The sequence below is a fragment of the Peromyscus eremicus genome, chromosome 16_21 (assembly GCF_949786415.1).
Source record: "Peromyscus eremicus chromosome 16_21, PerEre_H2_v1, whole genome shotgun sequence".
NCBI classification, from domain to species: domain Eukaryota; kingdom Metazoa; phylum Chordata; class Mammalia; order Rodentia; family Cricetidae; genus Peromyscus; species Peromyscus eremicus.
The window spans coordinates 852978-873641 of NC_081432.1; the positions used below are offsets into that span (position 1 = coordinate 852978).

The window sequence follows — 20664 nt, forward strand, 5'->3', positions numbered from 1 at the left end:
AAAGGTGAGGCACAGAGCCTCCAGTCTGTGTTTAAAACATCCTACAAGGCTGGAGATACAGATCCATGGTTAAGAGCAGTCTGAATGTAAAAACATTTTATGTACAACTGCAGGAGAAATAATACACAGATAGCTAGAACATAAAAACAGGTTATAATTCAAAAGTTCAGAGTTATTTGAAACTGGAAAATATTTGGTTACAATTACAATATTATGTTCATTTAAAAAATAAAGTGGAATGTAATCTCCATACATTATATGTGTATATGAAATTGAAGATAGCAATGTTCTAAAATAGGAAGTGGTGATGGTGCCATGGGCCTATGCGGATGCTGGACTAAAGTCTATCAAATTGTGCATATAGGCAAATTGTATACTATGTGAATTATTTGTCAATAAAGATTTTATAAAACGTTAAAAAAAATCACTGTCTGCTCTTGCAGAGGACCCGGTTTCGGCACAACACGCACATGGTGACTCACAGTCATCTCCTTCTGACCTCCAGGGCACTGCATGTCTGTGCTCCCCATGAACTCATGCAAGCACACAGGTACATGAAAATAAATCTCATGAAACAATATTGACACATGCAGCTATATCTGTTTCACTTACACTCTGTAGTTGCCACTAACGTCCCTTTTCTTTTCTAGGATGCTGTTCAAAGCACCACTCACTCAGTCTCAAAGGATCCTTAAGGCTCCTCTGGCTGTGACGATTTCTCTGACTTTCCTTGGTTTTGATGACCTTGACACTTTCGAGGGCTGGGCCAGCATATTGAAGAACGTTGTTTGACTTCAGTTTGACTGGGACCATGCTTTTAAGAGGCCCAGAAAGATGAAATGCTGCCTGCACTGTGTCAAAGTTGTGCACCACACTCTTGACTTGCCCTGGGTAGACACCTGCAAGTGTGTTGTATGCTAAGTATTTGCTTAGTTTTAGAGAAACTACTGAAGATCTCCCATGGTGGCTGTTCTATTTATATCCCTGTCAACAATGAATGAGGGCTTCTGTTACCCGTAATTATTACTAGTACCTGCTATAAAATTCCTTTTCTCATCTCTGTGACCGAATAGTTTACTAGAAGCGACCTAAGGGAGGAGAGGTTAATTCTGGCTCATGGTTGAAGGGTACGGTTCACGATGGCGGGAAGGATGGTTACAGTGACACCTCGGGGTGGATCAGGAAGAAGGAAGGCCAGAGCTTAGCCGCTTTCTCCTTTCCCATTGTCATTCAGTCTGAGACTTAAGCCTGTGGAATAGTGCCATTCACATTCAGGGTGGATCTGCCCTTCTTTAAAAGCTGCCTCACAGATATGCCCAGAAGGGTGCGTCCTCAGCGATTCTAAACCCAGAGGCACTGATAAGACTAATCAAGGGGCTGGAGAGATGGCTCAGGGAATCTGGCACACCAATGCACATAAAATAAAATTAAATAAATTATTTTTTTAAAGATTAATCATAAGCCCATCCCATGTCAATTCTACACCCAAACTATCACTTTAACCCATAATATTCTGCCCTTAGACCCCACAAAGTTTCAGATCCATCTCAGAATTTAAAATGCAGGCAGTTGCTGGGAACAGTATGGCTCCTCTGGAAGAGCAGTAAATGATCTTAACACGGAGTCACCTCTCCAAACCCAGTTTCCACAGTCTGGACAGCTGGAACATTCAGAAGTCTAAATTCAAAATCTCTGAAGCTCAAGGCACACTCTTAACTGTGATCCCTGTTTAAAAACAACAAAAGGGGATGGGGCTTAGGTACTCCAATATTAGCATAATGTATTTCCATTAAAAAAGAAAAACAAAGAGGAGTGGAAAGATAGCAGGGAAAGGTTAGTATTTTTGGTTTACCTAAAGCCCAGCAGGGCAAACACCAACTACTGCAGCTCTGTGCCCAGTGCCCGGGACTCCTGATGGCATCCAACAACAGCCTGGTGTAGCCTGCCTCCTCCAGTCCCGCGACCTGCAACGCTTGTGGCCTCCCTTAGGGCTGGCTCCACTGTGTGCCTTCTATTTGTTGTTGTTGTTGTTGTTGTTGTTGTTGTTGTTGTTGTTGTTTTGAAATAGGGTCTTGCTATGTGGCCCAAGGTTGGCCTAGAACCTGTAGCAATGCCTTTTGTTGACCTCCACAGTTTCAGATTTATAGATGTGAATTGTGACACCTGGTCTAGAAATCTGAGTTGTGATTTGTTTGTTTGTTTGTTTGTTTACCTCAAAAATTTTGTTTAAAAGTTAATCAGGTTTTTCAGACATGTTTGTATTAGACCCTGAAAAACCTGAGTGTAAAAATTTTCTCATCTCTGTGGTGGTCAGGAATTCACTTCCTGGTATAAGCCACAGGCCTAGAAAAGCATAGTTGGCCGAACTGTTCCGTCTGTAAATATAGGGAAGTATGAATGGAAGTGAGGAGGACATGGCTGCTACTAGGACTGGGAGTTTTTTACTGTAGATATGGAGGAGAGTTCTGCCAGATGCATCGGGAAGCACCCGGACTGAACCAGGCCAACAGACTAAACGGAGCCAGGAGAGGGGAGAGACAAGTGCCAGAGGAAGAGAGAGAGGAGGTCAAGAGAGGAGCCACTGACCAGGAGACCAGAGGGTGTGTAGTCAAAATGGCTGAGTCATACAGGAAAGAGAAGCTGGGGGAGGGAAGTGAAACCCTGGGTTGGAGGGGGTTGGGGGGTGGACAGTGCTCGGAGGAGACACAGGTGCTCAGTGAGACTTGTCCTGGCTTTCTTTGAGACCTAATAAATTAGCCATACAATACTTTGGAAATGATGTACAGGAGAACAAGAAGTAAAAATAATTTTGTGGGGGAGGGGGAGTGGGGATGGTGGGGAGTGAGATGGTGTTCATTATATAGCTCTGGCTGTACCTGCTACGTAGACCAGACTGGCCTCGGACTCACGGAGATCTGCCACTGCTTCCTGAGTGATGGGATTAATAGATGTGCATTACCATGGTGGGCTTGGAAAAGAATTATCATCTATCTATCTATCTGTCTGTCTGTCTATCTATCTATTTATCTATCTATCTATCTGGATATCTGGATATCTAGATATCTATCTAGATATCTATTTTGGTTTTTTGAGACAGGTTTTCTCTGTGTAGTCCTGCCTATCCTCTGTAGTAGTAGTTCTCTGTAGTCCTGAACTCACTCTGCAGACCAGGCTGGTCTCAAACTCAGAGATATGCCTGCCTCTGCCTCCTAAGTGCTGGCATTAAAGGCATGTACCACCACTACCCAGCAGGAAAACAATTTTTTAAATACACACATCTTGGTGCTAGAGAAGTGGCTCAGAGGTTAAGAGCACTTATTGCTCTTACAGAAGATCCTGGTTCATTTCCCAGCATCCACATGGTGGTTCACAACCATCTGTAACTCCAGTTCCAGAGGATCCTATGCCTTCTTCTGATCTCTGTATATGTAAGCATACATACGGTGCTCATACATACATGCAGGCAAAACATTTACATATAAAATGAAGTGAATAAATCTAATTAAAATTTTAAAAGTCACTGCTGTTTAAAAAACAAATCTTACCTTATAGATAGAATCTTACAGACAAAAACAGCATTATTGCTTTTGGGAAAACATTTAAAAGGCGCACTCCTTAAAGATCAGGGCCCTCCAGAGGTTCCTTTTTCCCTCCAGTAAGATGAAACCACACACACTAATGGGTCAATAATCTTTAGTTACATCCCAGAACTGAAAGTAGAAGATTCAGAACTGGAGTTTTATTGACACAAGTGTGCTTTTCTCTACTCTTGGGTTGTAGAAATTGTGAATATCTGACATTTCTGATTCCCTTTAAGCTGTTGGAGTCTATGAACAATGTACTAAATCGTCCAACTATCACAGCCTACTCCATATTATTAGGCACTCTTAGTGTCCTAGGTCTTTGGGGTCTCTGACTTCTCATCAGTGTATATTTAGAGGGGATTTTGTTATATAAGTTTAATGTCACCATTAAAGGAAGTTTTTATTTCATGTGTCACCAGTGTTTTTATTTCCATGTCCTCAGAGCAAACTTCAAGCTTCCTACTTTATTGCTTTTATGGAAACTTATCTGGATTTAATATCTAAGAAAAGAATGACATGTGACAGAAAGTTTCATCCAGCTCTAGGCATCACACGCTACTGAGGTTGAACTGGTACTGACCACAGACCCACAGCCCTTCCTGAGAAGGAAACAAACCTTTCCCTTTACAAACCTAACACCAACCACCTCTCACAAGATTCAGAAGAAAGAAAGAACCTGTGGTAAATTCTCTCTTTCAGCTGGATTTCTGTTTCCACTTCTTCACCCTATAAAGCCAGTCTTGTCAGTAAAGGAAGAAGGCAATTGGATTCAGAAATCGAATACATTGATTTGCAAAAAACAAAACCCTCTTTGTATTCCCTCATGATGCTGTGCACTGGTTTAGCCCTGGTTTACAGTGGTCAGCCTCTGTTCTTCTTTCTTTTAGATTCCCTCACACCCAGACTTGTTATTTCTCTCTGCATTTACATTTAGTGGGAGAAAGTTAGTCTGGACTCTAGTACTTTGGCCATGTGAGTTTCCCTCAGGATTTTCTTCAATACCTAAAGATGTTTTAGATTCTGTAGCATTTACCCAAGGCTCCAACCTCATGCAATATGCTCATAATTTCTTAACCAGATAAGATAGGGTGTCCTTATAGACATTATTCAGAAAGCTCCTGCCAAATGAGACTCTATGAAGCTTCCAGATCTAAATGTCACTGCAAAAACCTGCTTTAGCTTAGGACATGACCTATCTCAGGGCACTCCAAAGCTCAACTCAAAATGCTTTTGATTTTGTCCAAACTAGTCCTCTAAAGATCAATCCACATGAGTCTATCAGTGGATAACAGAATTTATTAAGGTATAAATTGAGGAAATATACTCATGATTACAGAATGGAGTAGACAGCAGAAGTCATCCTCTGATCTGACTGGGAGTAAATCCACCTCACAGGCCAGAGCAGGGAGAAGGGGCATGTGACCCTTCTCCAACTCCTTATCAGAGGTCATGTATGACAGTAGGAAGTACCACCTCCTTTGGGCCATATAGCCCAAGGTCATGGGCGGAGCAATTACCACTACATTGTACATTTTAGGAGCAACTGGCTGCCACCAGTTGCTAATGCTACTCCTAATGCTACTGTTGTACCTGTTTCCAGAAACCCCCAGAGACCACCAAGGAGCTGGTTTCCCATGCAAGCACATAAGGGTCTTTTTATTCAGGTTCAATCTGGGCCACTGCACAGCAGATGGAAGGAAATGTGGTGGTGGACACGAGCCCAGGTGTAGAGAGTTTTTATAGGGAAAAATCACAAGCCGGGAATTGGCAACTTGGGATTGGGTAGAAGGGATACGGGGCAAGGTAATTTTTTGGAAACTATTGGTCTAGACCTTGGGCACAAAACCACATTTGAAACTATTGGGTTAGACTTTTGCTGAGGAACAACAATCCACTGAACAGGATTATTTGGACTGCTCAGCAGGATTATCTAGATACCTTCAAGGGCCATAAACTGCAGACAGGATGTCTGCAGGAGCATACAGTTGAGTTGTCATGGCACATTCCTTCCTGGAACTGAGTACAGCAGGTGGTCTGAGATGGTGGCCCTGCCCTAAGATGGAGCCTGTAAAGTGAAGTCTAGACCTTCACACCACCTCTCTCATTCTGTGCCCTCCTCTCACTCTAAAGCTCATTCTCTCTCCTTAACTTCCTCTCGAACTCCAGGTTACCTGATTTTGAGAAACTTTCAACTGTACTGCCACAAAAGGGATTGATAAAGGCATCATGGGACAACCCTTTGCCTCACAGTTTCATACTACGGTACTCTTTTCATGCTGATTGGATCCTCTGACAGCATGCATTCCCCAAGGCCTGAGTGTTCTGACAGAGTCTGCCACCCTAGTCTGCCAGCCTCTTATTCTGGGTTCCTCATCTGCCTCATGATTGGTTTGACACAGCACTTTGAGAGCAGGAGGGGGCCTTGTTGGGAAGCTAGAGCACTGCCGATTATTCTCTTTCTTCTAAAATTGCTTTCCGAAAGGCATCACCACAAAGAAACAATTGAGTTATCTGAAGAAGTTTCCGAATGTCTCTTGTGGCTTCAAACCACTCCCGTAGATCTGAGTCAATCATGTGGGCAGAACAGGAATCTCCAGTGGTCAGGGCAGTGAGCTATATAACTGGATGTGAAGATGAGCTTGTAGTCTACTGCCACTCAGGCCCAACAGAACAGCAGTTCTTTTTTTTTTTTTTTTTTTTTTTTAATACTAAAAGGTACTTTAATACTTAGTGGTACAAGATACTTGTCAATTGTTATTGCCATTTGAAGAAAACAGTGACACCTCCCCCAAGCACTCAAGCGCGCGCGCGCACACACACACACACACACACACACACACACCTTTCAACAGAAAAGAGAATGTATACAACAGTCTCTGGACAGGAAAACTTAACAATAGTAATAACAGTAAAAAGAAAGCAGAGCCTTCTCCTGATGGAGGGAACCAAACGCCTGCAGCATCCTTGTCGCCCACGCCGTGGTACCTGTCACAGCCCTGACCCACAGAGAACACAAGGTCTAGTCAGGAGGTTGCAGGAACAACAAGACTAGAACAGCAGTTCTTAAAGCATGTTCTGTGGAACCCTCAAAGTCACTTAGATGCTTTCATGGGATCCAAGACATCATAATATTTTCTTTTATAACTTACTTGCTGTAACACTTATAACTTATTTACTGTAACACTCCTGACAGTGGGTTAATCTGCTGGCACCTTAGTATGATTCCAGGCCAACGAACCCAATTGCAATTGGAATTATTATTGTATTATCCAACACCAATTACTTACAGGATAAAAAAGGCAATTTCGCTTTTTAAATGTGCTGTTTTGTTTTGTTTTTGTTTATGTGGAGACAGGGTTTCATGCTGCCTATGCTGGCCTCAAACTGTAACAAGCCTCTCTCAGCCCTCCAAGTGCTGAGATTACAGGCCTGCACCACCATACTTGGCCTATCTGTGTATGCCTACTTGTCTGTATGTGCACCAATTGTTGCAGGACTCCGAGGAGGCCAGAAGGGGGCGCTAGAACCCGGAAAGTGAAGTTACTGGTGGTTGTATCCATATTCCTGATCTCCAGATTATCTAATTTTGAGGAACCTTCATTTATATTGCCACAAAACAAAATTACCCAATATGGATGTTGGAAACCCAACCCAGGTCTTGTACGTTTCTCCAGCCCTTATTTTTGTTGTTGTTGTTGTTGTTGTTGTTGATTTTTAAAATGATAAAATGTGGGGCGGATGTAACATGCAACATCTCTCTGAGGACCTCATTTATTTGTGAAAGCATACAGAGATCCTAAAAACAAAATGTTGGGAATTTCAGGCACAGCTCCTGGCACTAGGTGCAGGAGGAAGAGGGTGTTAAACTCCCTGATCTCAGGCATGATTCTCAAGTCTGGTCTGTAAAGGAGGTATGTGGGGTGACAAGAAGCCAAGGTTTAGGGACTCCTCCTTACCTTTGACTTTCTCCAGCTCACCACCTTTCTCAGCTGTCCTGGTCCTTCTGCCTTCATGCCCACTGCATGTCTGAATTCTGCAGAAAGCTCAGTCACCATGGTCTCTCCCCAGAAACCACAATGCTATACCGTCCACAGAAAGGAACAAGGTCTCAGTCGCTCTGGGCCTTCTAAACACCAAGGATGGGAAGCTCCGCGCTTTCTGCCCTCCTACCGCTGCTCACCGGAGCTTTGGCCTTGACCCAGGTCCAGGCAGGTGAGTGCTGGCCAGAAACTGCCAATGTCAGGAAGAGCAAGGGCGTCGGGCGGGGACAGTACCCGGGAAACCGGGTCTCCAAATCTCTCAGCCAGACCCTCCCGCTCCTTTCTCTCTATCATGCATCCTAAGCCCTGCTGCTCCCAGCTCCCCTCCCTCCCGAGCACCGCCACAGATTCCGGGAGGAGGGTCTGGATCTCACCGCCCTCCGCCGCCAGGCTTCCATTCCTTGCAGTTTTTTGCCACCGTCACGTCCCAGCCTGGTTCGAGAGAGCCTGCCTTCATCTTCGTCGGCTTCGTGGACGACTCACAGTTCCTGTGCTACAACAACCAGCGGGAAAGTCAGAGAATGGAGGCCCGCGCGCTGTGGGTGAGGCAGATGGGGCCCGAGTATTGGGAGCGGCAGACCCGGACCGTCAAGGACATTGCAAAGAATTCCCGAGTGAACCTGAAGGAGGCTATGGGCGTCTACAACCATAGCGAGGATGGTGAGTGATCCCAGGGCTGGGACTGAGGTCACGACTCCTCATCCTCACAGACGACACCGAATTCCCGGGTACTCAGGTGTGAGGTTTGGCCCGAGGCTGTGGAATTTGCGGAGACCCTGGACCTCAGGGGACCCGTGACCGGGTTTCTTACGGTTTGGGGTTCAAATAAGACCGGGGGCGGGGCCAGGCTCTCACGTCTTTCAGTGTGTGTCCGGCTGCGACGTGGGGCCAGCGGGACTCTTCCTCCGCGGGTACGAGCAGCATGCCTACGACGGCCGCGATTACCTCTCCCTGAACCCGGACCTGCGCTCCTGGACCGCAGGCGACTCGGCGGCGCAAATCACGCTGAGCAAGTGGGAGGAGGCTGGTGTCGCGGAGCAAAGGCGATCCTACCTGACCGGCGAGTGTGTGGAGTCGCTCCGCACATACCTGGAGATAGGGAAGGACACTCTGCTAGGAGCAGGTACAAGGGGCCTTGAGGAATCTCCTCCATCTATCCTCGGGCTGGGGCTCGCGTCTCCCCAGAAGGGAGGAACATGGGTTTGAATACTACTTATCTTCTTTGCATCTGGAGAGGGAAGAGTGATCCCGGGTATCCTGATCAAACACCAGAGAGATGGACTCTCCTGAGGGAGGGATCAGCCTTGTCTCAGGACGGTTGAGAGTCTACCTCAGGAAGGAAGGAGAGAAGATCCCTGAAATAACCAACAACAGCTCCCAGTCTGCAGCCCTTTGTGATCCATGGCCTCTCATGCAGCTCTCTGCCCATAACCAAAGTCTTCAGCGTCTGGCTCCAGTGATGCTGAGTCTCTCAGCCCTCACCCAGTCAGGACCAGACGTTCCTTTCTCCTTTGGGAGTCCTGAAGTGTATATTGCCTGAATCATCCTGATTCTAGAGCTTTCCAAGGAGTAGATTATCCCAGATACCTGAGTCTAGACTACTGTATGGTGCTTAAATCCCTCCACCGCCCAAGTTCTCTCCATTCCCAGAATGGTCACATAAGTACTATGCAGTTCAGGAAAGAATCTTAGATGCCCGAACTGTTTCCCTCAGATCCTCCAAAGGCACATGTGACCCATCACCCCAGACCCGAAGGAGACAGCATCCTGAGGTGCTGGGCCCTGGGCTTCTACCCTTCAGACATCACCCTGATCTGGCAGCTGGATGAAGAAGACCAGACCCAGGACATGGACCTTGTGGAGACCAGGCCTGCAGGGGATGGAACCTTCCAGAAGTGGGCAGCTGTGGTGGCACCTTCTGGAGAGGAACAGAGATACACATGTCATGTGCACCATGAAGCACTAACTCAGCCCCTTGTTCTGAGATGGGGTAAGGAGTGGTGTGGACACAGAGATGGTCGTTAGGAAAAGTGGGAGCCCTTCTCGAGACCCTGAGAGGATCATGGCTAAGAGCAGGAGGCCAGAGCCCACACCTCTTTTTTCCCCTTCCCTTCTCAGACCCTCCAAAACCCACCATCCCCATCATGGGAATCACCGCTGGCCTGGTTCTCTTTGGAGTTGTGTTCACTGGAGCTGTGGTTGCCATTGTGATGAGGAAGAGCAGAGGTAGGGAATGGGGCCTTATCTGAGGGCTTTTGTCTTACTGTTACTATAAGACATATACATATATGTGTGCTTATCTGATCTAGGACTTTGTGTTCTAACACTTTCTAAGGCATATTTGAAAATAAGTGACAAATATCTCACACTGACGTGATTGGACACAACATGCTGGTTGGGATAGATCTCTAGGCAGGAACTTGGGCTTTTCTTGCAAATCTCCCTCCTATTTCCTGATTTGAATCTAGGTCTTCAGATAATAATTCTAAAAATATTCCCAAGGTTCTGAACTCAGGAAGGAATTTCTGAGTTCTCCCATCCTGCATTTTCCCTACCTTCATGGAAATGTAGTTACACAGTCTGTTGTAAGAGTTGACTTTTCCCATTTTATCCCCATCCGTTGGCCATTTGTCTCAGCTCTTGAACTCTCTTTACACTTCAGGGGAATACCCCTCTGAAAGTCTAGAAAGGAAGCAAAGACCAAGTCTCTCCATCACCTCCCCAAAAGCTTTCCTGCAGCTGAGCACATCATGAGTTCCTGGTTCCACCAGTCAAATGACCACATGCTGGACTTTGGCTCAGCACATGGTGATAAGGAAAAGCTAGAACTGCACAGAATGCTTTTGGCAAGTGTAACATTGTGACATCGTTTCCAGGAGCTGCAGGGAAAATGTCCCAGCCACAGTGACCAGCACCTGTGTCCAGTGACAGGGACGGTGTGTCCTGGGTGGCACCTGGCATTGATAGGCTTGTGTGTTCTCCACCTAGCTGTGAATACTCACTTGGTTCCATAATAAAATAGTAAAATAATCTTCAACCCTCCGATATCAGATGTAGACTTTCTTTATGTTTAGTAAGGGCAAGAATTTGAATTCTACTATCTTTACATGGAAATAAGAAATCAATCTGGGGAATTTTCAGATAGCAAATAGTCAGAGGCTCCCATTATGTAAATGTCTTCCACCTGACGCTAAACCCCATGGGACAGAAAACAATATGTATCTGCCAACATGACAACTCAGGGCTGATGACATTATCCTTTCTTACCTTCTCAGGGAAAAATATTATATTCCCATTTGAGGTTGTTCATCATTATGGGTGATGCTCTGATCATGGAATCAGTGACCACAAATCTTGTTCTAAAATACTCAGGCTTCTTCCAAGACCTGTCTTAGATAGTTGAGCATAGAGCCCTCCCTGCCTTGAGAAAGGTTTTATAAATATTTTTATCATTTATGTGTGTGTGTGAGTATGCATTCCACATGCACGAAGGAGCCTTCAGAGGACAGAAAACTTATTGTATCCCCTGGAACTGGATGATTGTGAGTCAAGGTGTATGTGTTAGGAACTAACCCAGCTCCTCTGCAGTAGTAGCCAGTGCTCTCAACCACTAAGCCATCTCTCCAGTCAATTATTTTAATAAAGATTTATTTATTTATTTAATTTTGTGTACATATGTTTGCTTGCTTGAGTTTATGTGCACTGTGTATGCACCATCCTGAGGAGGCCAGAAAAGGACATTAGATTCTCTAGAGCTGGAGTTACAGGGAGTTGTGAGCCACCAAATGGTGGGAACTGAACATTGGTCCTCTGGAAGTTTAACCAATGTTCTTAACTACTGAGCCATCCTCCAGTCCTCCCTCCACCTTTATTTTGGCAGGTTCTCACACTGTACCCCAGGATGACCTGGAACTCACCCTGTAGCTCTGAAAGCTAATCTTCATCATGAACTTGACTGGATTTAGAATCTCCCAGGACTTGCAATTCTGGAAATGTCTGTGAAGGTGTTTCCAGAGAAGATTAACTGAGGAGGGGAGGGCTTCAATGAATGTGGGTTACACCAGCCTGTGATTTGGGAGCCCAGTCTGAAGAAAAGGGAGATAAGAACTAGTATCCCCACACTCTGCTGCCTGATGCATGGAGACATGAGTCATCCCAGCCACATGCTCCAGCTTCCATGAACTCCACCATGCTTTTCCTGCCAGGATGGCTTGTACCTTAAATAAAAAAGCAAAATAAATCCTTCTTGCCCTAAGTTGTTTCCTTCTTCTTTGAGGTTTTTGTTTGTTTATTTTACATTAGTGAGAAAAGTGAATGATACAACAGTTTGGGTTGACCATCTACTCCTGTAAATCTTCCTGCCTCAGCCTGAGTGCTGGTGTTGCAAGTGTGGGGGAATACAATCTGCCATAAACTTATTGGGATGAATTGAGATTGTGGGATTATGTGGGTGTATTAGAATCTTATCAGGGAAATTAGGCCCAAGAACTTATGGGACACTTATGGGACAGTGAGTGGGTACATTTTCATCAGAATCCCAGAAGACATGGACATCAGCACTGTAATGTCATTGACCCAACACCAATTGACCCAACTGAGTGTCAGACACTCAGTGTGTGCATCAGTGACTAATGGAGAACTCCAGACTGTTCCTGGGGCTTCAGCTCAGTTATGCTGATGTGGACCATTTCACTATAATTTGCTCATCCTCCTTTTATCCATCTAGATCTTTGTCCATCTATCTGTCCATTCCTTTGCTAGATCTGGTCCCACCCTTTTGCCTCTGCAGCTGGACTCATTTCTCAGTCTTCTGCTCAGTGTCTGACTCCATAGCAGCAGCCTCTTCCATGCACTGTTTGGGTTCCCACCATATTAAAAAGACTATTTACATTTCTTTGATTTATTTATATTTTCTGTGTATGAATATTTTGCTTGAATGAATGTCTGTGCACCAGGTATATCCATGGTGCCTGCAGAGGCCAGAAGAGGGCATCAGATACCCTGGAACTAGAGTTACAGATGCTTGTGAGCCATCATGTGAGTGCTGAGAATCAAACCCGGGTCCTCTACAAGAGCAGTAAATGCTCTTAACCTGAGCCATCTCTCTAGCCCTCTATTTACATTTCTGTAAGCCAACTTATGAAGCATCATGAAATGCTACTGCAGCCTCCTTAATCTTTGTATCTATTCTGTAACCGTCATATATGCATATATTTCCTGTGTGATGTGTCACATTTCAGTTAATATCAGTAATTAAGATTGGAATAAAAGTTGTGTTTGCTTTAATTCAATTACCAAAGAAAGCAGCATTATCTGCCAAATTCCTGAAATAGAAACCAATCACACTTACTGAATTTATTGTCACTCAATTGTGACATTGTGGGATGTTGGGTGTTCTGAGTTGTGTGGGCTGTTCAAAGAAGGAAAGTCACCCCAGAATGTAATTTTAGGCTCTCTGGCAGCAGGGAGGAAGTGTTTCTGTGAACTGAACCTCAAACTTCTGTTCAGAATCATATTTATTGATCATACACAAAGGTTTTGAGGTACAACAAGTTCCTCATACCAAAGCCCCTTTGATCTATATGTTCTCTGAAGGAAATCATCACATCCCTGCAGCTTTAATCCATATTGTGTACTCTTCACAGTACCTAATAATTCAAGACCTCCAAGTGTGCCCAGATAGTCTTGTGATCAAAATCATGCAAGGGATGGAAAACTTCTTCAGAAAAATTCTATAAATCATAGAAAACCATCACTGTTCTCTACTATGATTTCTTCAAGGTCTAGATACATTCAGCAAACACTAGTACATTCTACTGATACCCTAGATACAGTGAAAAACAACTATTGCATTCTAATGTTTACCCTAGATACAATGACTCTACTAGATTCCCTCTAGTGGAAAGATACAAGCATGGTCATATATGCTTCTTATGTAGATTGAATACTCATGATACACTGTGAATGTGAAGAATAAAAACACAGATCCCAACTCAAAGGGAATAAGAGAGTTTATTTTGGAACCAAATACAATTGATAATAGCCTGGGACATAGATTTCAGTTACTCCAAATTCCATGTCCTAAAATGGTAACCGTTTTATGAAGTTTTCATAATAACAGAACAAAAAAGGCATAAACAACACCTCTTAAAAATACATTGGTGGTGATGCCGGACGGTGGTGGCGCATGCCTTTAATCCCAGCACCCGGGAGGCAGAGCCAGGTGGATCTCTGTGAGTTCGAGGCCAGCCTGGGCTACCAAGTGAGTTCCAGGAAAGGCGCAAAGCTACACAGAGAAACCCTGTCTTGAAAAACCAAAAAAAAAAAAAAAAAAAAAAAATACATTGGTGGAAACATCAGGCAGGTAGGTTATATCAAGGCAGGGGAATCTCTGTTACAGACCTCAGATGCTATCTGATGACATGGGTTGGTTGAGCTAGGGGTCTGTTTGTACGTTCCAAAAGGATTTACCTAATTGTCACAAGGATGTCAGGTCACACACAGAGGGGATAAGAATGGCTTTTTTTTTTTTTTTTTAATTTCTTCCAATCTTGGTCTCAACAACTCTTTTTTAAAGATTTATTTATTTATTATGTATACAGAAGAGGGCGCCAGATCTCATTACAGATGGTTGTGAGCCACCATGTGGGTGCTGGGAATTGAACCATGACCTCCGGAAGAGCAGTCGGTGTTCTTAACCTCTGAGCCATCCCTCCAGCCCCAAGAATGGCTTTTAAGAGGCTAGGATAGCTCAAGATAATTTCGCTCTCTGGACCAGTAACAATCTAATCCATCCACAATAGTGATGTTCTTTTTAAAATGTTGTTATTGTCTTTATTTTATGTGCATTGGTGTTTTTGACCGCATGCTTTTTTCCTCTGCACTTTCTACAGCTGCTCATAGCTCTGACCCTAACTCAAAGGCATTACTTTCCTCTCTACATTACTCCAGACAGCAGCTGCTAAGATTATGGCTTGCAAATGCTGTTGTCATAACCCCCCACCCCCACCCCGCCAAAACTAATGAAGTGGTCCTGGAGCATCCTTCTGAGCGTGATTTTGCTATTGTTTTTGTTGTTAGCCTTAATTTTTTTCTTTTCTTTTCTTTGTTGTTGTTGTTATTTTTGTTTCTCTAGGCAGGGTTTTCTCTATGTAGCTTTGTGCCTTTCCTGGATCTCACTCTGTAGACCAGGCAGACCAGGAACTCAGGAAGATCCGCCTGGCTCTGCCTCCTGGATTAAATGCATGCGCCACCACCGCCCGGCAAATTTTTCTTTTTTAATCAAGAAGAATTCACAAATGGGAACCCCTTATTCCCCGGTAATGTCTGGACACCCACATGCTCATTTCTGCTGTATGTGGGAATTTTAGAGAACCACTCAGAGTTATCATGATCCGTCCCCACAAACCCACAACGCTAAAAACTCCACAGAGAAGAACAATGACCTAGTCTCTTCAAGTTCTCCAAACACCAAGGATGGGGTCCACGCTGCCCGGCGTCCTACTTCTGCTGGTGGTGGCCGCCCTGTCCCCCACTCAGGCCGGCGCAGATGAGTGCGGGATGGAGAGAGAAGCCTTCTCTGTAGGAGGAGCGAGGAACCCGGTAGGGACCGCACCCGGAAAAGCATGTCTCCGCCCTCGCCCAACCAGACACCCTCCTCCCCGAGCCGGGTCGACCCTGCCAGGCTCCCTTCTCCAGTCCATGTCTGGAGCCCCGCACCCTGCACCCCTCCCAGCGGATGCACCTGTTCCCCGGTCTGACCGGGTGCAAGATCACGACGCATCACCGCTGGGCTCGCACTCCCTGCGATATTTCACCACCACTTTGTACGGTCCTGGCTATCCCAAACCTCGGTTCATGGTCGTGGGCTACGTGGACAACACGCAGATCTTGAGCTTCGACAGCAACATGCCAAGTCAGCGGGTGGAACCGCGCGTGCCATTTCTAGCTCAGGACCCAGAGCATTTGAAGGAGCTGACTCGACTAGGCAGGGACATCTTAATACTTGGCCGAATAGAACTGTGGACCCTGCTTGGCTATCATAGCCAGAGAGAGAATGGTGAGCGACCCTAGACTCCCCATATTCCTAGGGCCATAGACACATACATACCTTGGGTTAGTGAAACCGGCAAGTTGAATCATCCTGGAGAAGCTTGCGACAATTTACTAGGGTTTCATTTCAGTTGGAAATAGGCTTTGACCAATCACACACGGGCTATGTGTAGTGAGTGGGGCTAACCTAGAAAACCTTGCTGATCTCCCTGGCTGCAACAGGGTCTCACGCTGTCCAGTGGCTGTTCGGCTGTGACTTAGGGCCAGACCACCGCCTCCTCCGTGGGTATAAGCATGTCGGTATTGACGGCCAGGATTACATCTCTCTGACCGAGGACCTGCGCTCTTGGACTGCGGTGGATACCGAGGAGGCTCAGATCACCAGGCGCAAGTGGGAAGCAGTTGGTGTTGCAAGGTCATGGAAGTCTTTCTTGGAGGGCAGGTGCGTGGAGTGGCTTCTCAAATACCTGGATAAAGGGAAGGAGATGTTGCAGCGTGCAGGTACGTGGGGTAGCTTCTGTGAACCCTTAAGCAGAGTTTATGGGGGAAGAGAACAGGAATTAACTCCTAAGCCACCTATTGTGAAATACTGTCCCCCTGGAGTGGAATGGGCTGTTTCAAAATCAGAGTAGTTGGGGATTCTAGCCATTCACACTCTACCATGTTCCTCACAAGGAATCCTGCCAGCTGCACCTGGTCGCAGAGTTATTACAGTATATAGGAGTTAGAAAGTTAATTGCTGGGCTGGGTGTAGTGGCTGATGCCTTTAATCCCAGCATTTGAGAGGAGGAGAATGAGTGAGTTCCAGGCCAACCTTATCTACATAGTGAACTCCAGGAAAGCCAGGATGGGGGCAGAAGGAGGTTAACTGATAAAATACACTGGTCTCAGACTCCAATGAGGCAGTCTTGTGAGCTGTCATTCATGCTGGAGTGGATTTTTCAGTGATGCAGGTGTTTTTGAATATTAACTCCTCACCCATGTGTCTGTAAGTAACTGACAATAAATTTATGGGATCGCCAAACTAGTGTTAGAAGATAAAGATGGACTTGGATGGAATCCCCTCTTTGGTCTGTTGTTGGAGTTTTATCTAGGGTGAATAGATGTGTGTTCATATCTCTCCAGAAAATGTAATAAAAACACTTGACAACTGAGTGGGAACACAGCAGGACCAAAGCTGGGTTAGGGAGGATCAGTTTCATGAATCCTCCTATGGGATATAAAACATCCAGCAAAGCTAAATGATCCATGGGGGAAAGTACTGATGTGACCTGCTTTCTCCATATGGGGTGGAATGACAGTTGAGAGTTGCATTGCCCTTGGTTGGGTGATAAGACTGGCATCTGAGACCATTCCATCTGAAGGAGGATGTATATCTGTGCTGGGAATCCCAGGGTAGTTGTCCTCCTCTACCTGGCATGAGATCTATCACATGAGCACCAACAATAGCAATTCCTGGAGTAACCCCTGTGAGGCACCAGATCCTCGGCAGACAGTGGCAGCAAAAGCTGTGTGGCCTTTGCTGTGGGCAGTGAGACTTGCAACTGAGGCTGAGTCACCTTCCAGAAAGAACTTGCCCTCCTAAGGGAGGAATTACAATGAGCAAAGGACATGCAAATACTGCCTTTTGTGCTAACCTCAGATTGCAGTGATAAACTGAAGTGGGGAAAGTCAGAATGCAGGTGCTGGCTGACCACTTCTTATGGCTGGGGGGTGGGGAGGGAGTAATAAAGGAAAGAGCAGGGATTAGAGCTGTGCTTCTGCAATCCAAAAACTTGGAGATCATGGTAAGAATAAGACAGTAAAGAGAGAAAGTGAAGTACAAGTAAAAGAATGCCCCTCAGGCCAACCTTTAATTCAGAGAAAAGCCTAAGATTCAGCATGCATATAGGGCCTTAGTAGTGATTCAGTATGGGAAACCTTGATAACCAGGAATGTTCTCCCTCTGAACTTCTTGAAACAAATAAACAAACACTTTTAAAAATTAAGGAGCTCCCAAGGTTCCCACAGGGTTCCCAAGACTGTGGGACATAGATCTGAGTGCTGTGGAAGTAGAGAAATTGAGTCCTGTAACTACTCATCCCTCTATGAAACAAAGGCTGCATAATCTGAGACAATATGAAAGAATCATTAGGTCAGCAAGAGAACTGACTCCCACAAGTTGTCTACTGACTTTCAGATATGTGCTGCACGTGTACAGGTGCACACACACACACACACACACACACACACACACACACAATTTGAATGTTTGACTTTTAGTGTGGACTGTGTAAGAAGGATTAGGAGGTGTGGCTTTGTTGGAGGAGGTGTGTCACTGGGGCTGAGCTTTGAGATTTCAAAGCCCATGCCCTCCAGTTAGCTTGCTCCCTTCCTTTTATAAGTTGCCTTGGTCATGGTGTCTTGTCACAGCAATAGAACAGTACTAAGACATTTGTCATTGGTGTCCTATCTAGATACTTGCTGATGCCACTCCAGTTAGTCACAACCACCCTTTCATCATTGGTCTGGAGCAGAGGAAGCCTCCCTGGTTTCCAGATTCCACAGGATCCACCCTTCTTTCAAGGAGTGTATGACTTGCTTCTCTCATTCCTGTGACCAAATAACCTGAAAAGAAGCAATTTCAGGGAGGAAGAACTGAAGTATTGTGGCTCTCCAACCATTGGTTAACAATTCATAAGCGGCACATGGTGGTGGGAGCCGTTCAGGGCTACAGTCTAGAAACCTTGCTCATATCTGGACATATCAGGAAGCAGAGAGTAGCTAGAAACAGACTATAACTCTTAAGGCCCACCACCCAGTGACCAACTCCCTCCAGCTAGATCCTACATCCTGAATATTTCACTAGAATCATCATCATCACCAGATACAAACCAAAGCTTCATATATCTGAGCCATTGGGGAACATTTTATATTCAAACCATAACAGAGATTCCATCTGTTCAGCGTTGGAGAGGTACCAACTCTGAAAAGAGTGAGTGGAAGTTCCCTTTTGATCTCAGCCCCTGTTTCTGCCAATGTTCACAGATCAGCTATAGCTAGTGGGAGTCACTGGGTTTTAACCCTCTCAGAAGTATAGAGGTTCATGCCTTTATTCTAGAACTTCTCAAGGAATAGATAGTTCTGCATCCTGAATCCATGCAGTTTAAGTGCTCCTCTTTAAATCTCCAACCCAATGCTGGTGATGGTCACATGATCAGTGCTCAAGTGGTGTAGCAGAATATTATTCTAAGCTCTGTTACTTTTTTTTATGTTGCATTTGTTTAACTCTGTGATGCTGTGTTACTGTGCCCATCTAAAACACCTGACAGTCTAATAAAAAGCTGAATGGCCAATAGTGAAGCAGGAGAAAGCATAGAAGGGGCTGACAGGCAGAGAGAACATATAGAGGGAGAAATCTCGAAGGAGAGATCAATAGATCTAGCAGCCAGAGAAGGAGAAGGACACCACGGGTCAGCCACCCAGCTACACAATCAGCAAGCCATGGAGTAAGAATAAGATTTAGCCGGGCCTTGGTGGTGCACGCCTTTAATCCCAGCACTCGGGAGGCAGAGCCAGGCGGATCTCTGTGAGTTCGAGGCCAGCCTGGGCTACCAAGTGAGTTCCAGGAAAAGGCGCAAAGCTACACAGAGAAACCCTGTCTCGAAAAACCAAAAAAAAAAAAAAAAAAAAAAAAAAAAGAATAAGATTTAAAGAAGTAAGAGAACGGGAAAATCCTAAAGGCAAAAGGTAGACAGGATAATTTAAAGTTAAGGAAAACTGGCTAGAAAGAAAGCCAAGCTAAGGCCAGGCATTCATAAGTAAGAACAAGCCTCTGTGTGTATTTTTTTGGGACCTATATGGTGGGTGGGCCTACAAAAAACGAGCCAGAAAAACAAACAACAAAGTGCTCCACAGGAAGGAACAGAAGGTTGTTCTTCTCTGACTCTTCTCCTCAGATCCTCCAAAAACAAATGTGACCCATCACCCCAGGCCTGAAGGAGATGTCATCCTGAGGTGCTGGGCCCTGGGCTTCTATCCTGCGGACATCACCCTGACCTGGAAGAGGGAGGAGGAAGACCTGACCCAGGACATGGATCTTATTGAGACCAGACCTGCAGGGGATGGAACCTTCCAGAAGTGGGCAGCTGTGGTGGTGCCTTCAGGAGAAGAGCAGAGATACACATGCCATGTGCTACATGAGGGGCTGCCTGAGCCCCTCATCCTGAAATGGGGTAAAGGAGTGTGTGGGGGTACAGAGTCTGTCCTTAGGGAAAGCAGGAGCCCTGAGCAAGGTCAGGGACCCTCACTTCTATCCTCTCCTACTCTCTCTCCCAGAGCCTTCTCCCTCTCCCACCATCCCCACCATGGGGATCATCGCTGGTCTGGTTCTCCTTGGAGTTTTGATTGTTGGAGCTGTGGCTGCCATTGTGATGAGGAAGAATACAGGTAGGATAAAGACAGTGTTTGAGATTTGGGCCTTACTGAGAAATTTCAAACCCTGGAAATAAATGTGTCCATCTCCTGTTTTATTACTATAAAGTGTTTCCATTCACCTGTGCTTAGCCACTTTGGGACCATTTTTAAGTAACTCTGTGAGGAACAGCTGAAAATAGAGAACAAAGGTTTCACACTGAGGATTCTGGTGGTGTGGACACAAATCTGAGGTAGAGTCTCCAAGAGGAGAAAACAGGCCTCTGGGAGGGTACTTGATCCTTTTCTCGTGTTTCCTGACCCTGTTGTAGGTCTGCCTGTGATCATACCCTGGAATGTTATCTGAGGTTTAGGACTAGGAGTTTCCTCAGGAACCGACTTATTCTGCATCCTTCTCTGTCTTTATCCTCCCAGAGATGGAAAAGGATGTATTAGATAACATTTGTCATTTTATTTCCACCCCCTTGGCATCATGTCTCAGCATTAGAACTCCCTCCTCCCTGAAAGTCTAGAAAGGAAGCAGAGACCTAGTCCCCCATCACTCTGCTAAACATCCCTGCAGCTGAACCCGGCTG

At 45.4% G+C, this 20664-nt stretch overlaps 2 protein-coding genes across 2 annotated transcripts; both read left to right on the top strand.

Annotated features, from left to right (window-relative positions):
• The first annotated feature begins 7723 nt into the window (after positions 1 to 7723).
• On the top strand, positions 7724 to 10001 carry LOC131926071 (popy Class I histocompatibility antigen, A-1 alpha chain-like). Its single transcript, XM_059281323.1, has 6 exons — positions 7724 to 7796; positions 8015 to 8284; positions 8472 to 8747; positions 9339 to 9614; positions 9743 to 9850; positions 9934 to 10001. Exons 1-6 carry the CDS (start codon positions 7724 to 7726, stop codon positions 9999 to 10001), a joined length of 1071 nt encoding a protein of 356 aa, XP_059137306.1.
• A 5099-nt stretch (positions 10002 to 15100) lies between these two features.
• LOC131893750 (HLA class I histocompatibility antigen, alpha chain G-like) lies at positions 15101 to 20166 on the top strand. Its single transcript, XM_059243848.1, has 5 exons — positions 15101 to 15171; positions 15415 to 15683; positions 15899 to 16177; positions 19615 to 19890; positions 19994 to 20166. The coding sequence occupies exons 1-5, from the start codon at positions 15101 to 15103 to the stop codon at positions 20164 to 20166; spliced, it is 1068 nt and encodes a 355-aa protein (XP_059099831.1).
• The last annotated feature ends 498 nt before the right edge of the window (positions 20167 to 20664 follow it).

What these genes read in the sequence shown, in the direction of transcription:
- LOC131926071 (XM_059281323.1), top strand. Translation starts at nt 7,724, where the DNA reads ATGGGAAGCTCCGCGCTTTCTGCCCTCCTACCGCTGCTCACCGGAGCT. An exon ending in CTTGACCCAGGTCCAGGCAG is followed by an intron (nt 7,797 to 8,014) that starts GTGAGTGCTGGC and finishes CTCCGCCGCCAG; the next exon opens with GCTTCCATTCCTTGCAGTTT. An exon ending in TGTGATGAGGAAGAGCAGAG is followed by an intron (nt 9,851 to 9,933) that starts GTAGGGAATGGG and finishes TATCTGATCTAG; the next exon opens with GACTTTGTGTTCTAACACTT.
- LOC131893750 (XM_059243848.1), top strand. Translation starts at nt 15,101, where the DNA reads ATGGGGTCCACGCTGCCCGGCGTCCTACTTCTGCTGGTGGTGGCCGCC. An exon ending in TCCCCCACTCAGGCCGGCGC is followed by an intron (nt 15,172 to 15,414) that starts AGATGAGTGCGG and finishes CGCATCACCGCT; the next exon opens with GGGCTCGCACTCCCTGCGAT. An exon ending in GCCCCTCATCCTGAAATGGG is followed by an intron (nt 19,891 to 19,993) that starts GTAAAGGAGTGT and finishes TCTCTCTCCCAG; the next exon opens with AGCCTTCTCCCTCTCCCACC.